The sequence below is a fragment of the Myotis davidii genome, unplaced genomic scaffold (genome assembly GCF_000327345.1).
Source record: "Myotis davidii unplaced genomic scaffold, ASM32734v1 scaffold526, whole genome shotgun sequence".
In the NCBI taxonomy this organism is placed as follows: domain Eukaryota; kingdom Metazoa; phylum Chordata; class Mammalia; order Chiroptera; family Vespertilionidae; genus Myotis; species Myotis davidii.
This window is the reverse complement of record NW_006296797.1, coordinates 558542-562384: the sequence shown is the minus strand read 5'-3', so window position 1 is coordinate 562384 and position 3843 is coordinate 558542. Positions and strand designations below refer to the sequence as shown.

The window sequence follows — 3843 nt, the reverse complement described above, 5'->3', positions numbered from 1 at the left end:
AGGAGGCCCCGGGGCGCCCCAAGGCCCTCCAGTCTAGCTCCTTGCGCTTCCTGGAGGGGCGAGAGGGCCCCGGAAGGTGAAGCTTCTGAAAGCGCCCGGGAGGCGAGGGCTGCCGCCGGGACTCCTGGGCCCTAGAGCTCCCGGAGACCTGCTTTCCTCCACGTTGGATCCGCAGGTCACGGCTCCCCCAGCACCGCCCACGGAGCCTGCAGGGCCCTTTGTGTAACTCTAGGGGTGAAATCAGGAAATAGTTTCTTTACTTCACAGTCCTAATAACGGCCTCGAAGTTTGGGGCGAAAGTGGATCATCAGGAAAACTTTCAGGAATCACACACGTCACTCACTTCAGTGGGCACCGGCATGGGGCGTTGGAGACTTTGTTCTAGATCTGTGAAATATTGATTTCAGAGAGGGAGGGAGAGGGAGGGAGAACATCGGAGTCACTGATTGGCCGCCTCCTGCACGTCCCCGGGGGGTCCAGCCCGCAGCCCAGTCAGAATCTGGGGGAATCCAAAGGTGACCTCCTGGTTCATAGGTCAGCCCTGGTTCATAGGTCAGCGCTCAATCACCGAGCCCGGTGGGCCCGGCTGAAGATTTTTAAACAGATTATTTACAGAAGAGAGAGGGAGAAACACTGATAAGGTGAGAGCAAAAAACATGGGTGGCTGCCTCCTGCACGCCCCCAACCAGGGATCCAGCAGCAACCTGGGCGTGTGCCCTGACCAGGAATCAAAGCAACAATCTGGTGCAAGGGATGGTGCCCAACCGAGGCCACACCAGCTAGGGCTGTCCTGGATTTTTAAAATGGGCTTTGCAAATGTATTTCAGTCACAAAGTTGCTAAACCACTTGGCAAATGCAACTAAGGTGGCCTCTGAGCCTGCTCCCTTGGGACATAAACCAGGGATTTCTGCCTCTGGAGCCAATGGAGTGCTGGCTACAGGCCGTTTTTCCTTTCTGTGCATTCCCTGAATTGGACTGAAGTGGGAGCAGGCAAACCCCAGCACACACTTCAGATGTTAGGGATACCCAGATCATCCATCCACAAGGTGGTTGTGAAAATGCAAAAATAAGTGCTTGAACTCAAAGCCTGTCAGCTGCTGTCATTCCTTCAGCAAACCTGCACTGCTCCTGCTCCTGAGTGTGGGGCTTGGACAGAGATGAGTAGGAGAGGGTCCTGCCTCATGGTAAGAACAGCAGCCAAAGGTCTGTGGATGCAAAGAGGGCAGAATAGGTGTTCTTGGTGGTGGGGAGGCCTAGAAGGGAAAGGTGGAGCCTCTAAGCATGGGTCAACAAGAAGTAGCAGTCATTCAATAAATACATACTGATTTATTTATAGGGATAAGCTGGTTTCTTTGGGGATAAATTCAAGAGATGCAAGCATTTTATTAATTTGTGATATCCTTCCCTGGCAGGCTGGGCAGCAAGTTCTAGGATAAACTACTAAAATGATCCTTAAAAAAAACAAAACAACACGTTACCCCTAACAGTCCTGGGGCAAAAGTAAAATAAAAAAACCCACCCCAATGATTCCTAACTGTTTTTGAATACAGAAGCTTAGGATGGAGTTTCCACTGGATACATGAGGAAGGTGCAACTTCTGTGTAGTGTTGGGGGCAAAGCGGGAGTAGGACCTCAGCCAACAGATGCCAAGATGATGTCTACTGGCAGCTCCTCTGAACTTCTGGCTGTCACCTGCATTGTAACTGTGTCCAAAAGCAGCAGCCGGGAGCGCACAAGGATGTCATGACCACCCCGGAAGACACCTAGAAGGTGAGAGAGAAACACAGGTGTGTAAGGCAGAGGGGGCTGCAGAGGCTATGCTGAGGTGGCATTTGTAGCAACTGATCAAGGCCGCCCTTGGGTAGTGAAGTGGGAGTAGGCTTGAGACCAGGAAAACTGGACTGAAATGCCTGAGTGACACCTTGCACACATCACTTTAACCTCTCTGAGCTATAGTATCCTCAACCAGAAAGTGGAGGAAATAATACTAACCATATTTTAAGTTTCTGTCAAGACCAAATGAATTAGTGGACGTATAAGGGTGTACCTGGTATCACAGAGGCTCTCACATATGTTGGCTGAATCTAAGAGCACAGATGAAGGGACAGCCCCGCCATGACAAAACCGCAGAGCAGGTGTCTGCAAGGCCCAGGGGACTGGGTTGCTTCACTGTGGCCGGAAACATGGGCTTGGGGCTGTCAACTGTGACAGGGCACTGAAGCAGAGCTACTGTTTATAAACACTCAGAAAAAAAAATCTCCAATTTCCTTTTGCTCGTTGTTTTAGGTGTGATAATTGTATTACCCACCCCCCGCCCCCTTAAAAAAAGGATCATTAGAGGAACATAGTGATACGGGAAGATTTACAAACATGATATATTTGTAGTCTGCTTTACAATACTCGGGGGGAAACAATGGTAGGGATATAGATGCTATAGTTGTTGAAGCTAGAAGATGAGCACATAGATATTCATTACACTATTCTATTTTTTTAAAAAATATTTCCATGCCGAAACCGATTTGGCTCAGTGGATAGAGCGTTGGCCTGCAGACTGAAGGGTCCCAGGTTCGATTCCAGTCAAGGGCATGTACCTGGGTTGTGGGCACATCCCCAGTAGGAGATGTGCAGGAGGCAGCTGATCGATGTTTCTCTCTCATCGATGTTTCTGACTCTCTACCTCTCTCCCTTCCTCTCTGTAAAAAAAAAAATCAATAAAATATATTTAAAAAATAAATAAAATATTTCCATGATGAATGCTTAAAATCCCATTCCTATTAGAAAATTAGACAAATAATATGAAAATGATTCACAAAACAGAAAATAAATGGTACTTCACAGTTGAGAAGAAGCTTAATGTCATTCAATATACAAGAAATGTAAAATAAAACTACACCAAGATACCATTTTCCATCCAGACTGGCAAAGGTCATAAGGTTTGATAACACACTGCATCAGAGTGTGGAATGAAAGGCATACAATTTCTAGGAAAGGTAACTGGAAATATTTATCAAAATGAGAAATGCACTTTGATGTCAGTGCACACAAGCCAAATAAAGTATGTGGGTATACACATATGCATGTGTGATTATTCACTTTAGCAGTGTAATAGCAAAAGACTGGAACATTCTTTTTTTTTTTTAATATATTTTATTGATTTCCTACAGAGAGGAAGGGAGTGGGATAGAGAGTTAGAAACATCGACGAGAGAGAAACATCGATCAGCTGCCTCCTGCACACTCCCCACTGGGGATATGCACACAACCAAGGCACATGCCCTTGATCGGAATCGAACCTAGGACCCTTCAGTCCGCAGGCTGATGTCCATCCACCGAGCCAAACCAGTTAGGGCGGAACATTTTAAATATTCATTAATATAGGCTGGTTCTATTAAATATGGTATGTCCACACAATGGAATTCGAGGCAGCTACAAAAAAGAATGAGGATTCAGTTTGGAAAGATAAAAAAGTTCTGAAGATGGATGGTGATAACTGCACAATAATATGAATGCACTTAATGCCACTGGACTGTACACCTAAAAATGGATAAAATGGTAAATTTTATTTTGTATATATTTTACCATAATCTGAAAAAGAAAATGAGAAAACGGTAATGATAGGGAAGATTTCCAAGATGCACCGTTAAGTAAAAAGTAAAACCATTTGGCCCTAGCTGGTCTGGCTCAGTGGATAGAATGTCAGCCTGCAGACTGAAGGGTCCCAGGTTTGTTTCCAGTCAAGGGCAGGTGCCCGGGTTGCAGGCTTGATCCCCAGTAGGGGGCATACAGGAGGCAGCCAATCAATGACTATCTCTTATTATTATTATTTTTATTTTTTTTTTTAAA

The 3843-nt window shown here is 45.8% G+C and overlaps 1 protein-coding gene across 1 annotated transcript in view; it reads right to left on the bottom strand.

The window, feature by feature from the left end:
- Positions 1-1307: 1307 nt before the first annotated feature.
- The window catches only part of COPG1 (coatomer protein complex subunit gamma 1), a 25665-nt gene continuing 23129 nt past the window's right edge, over positions 1308-3843 (bottom strand). The window contains exon 24 of the mRNA XM_006772499.2: positions 1308-1764. Within this exon, the coding sequence (XP_006772562.1) occupies positions 1634-1764 (131 nt within the window). The 3' untranslated portion in view covers positions 1308-1633. The remainder of the gene's footprint in view (positions 1765-3843) is intronic.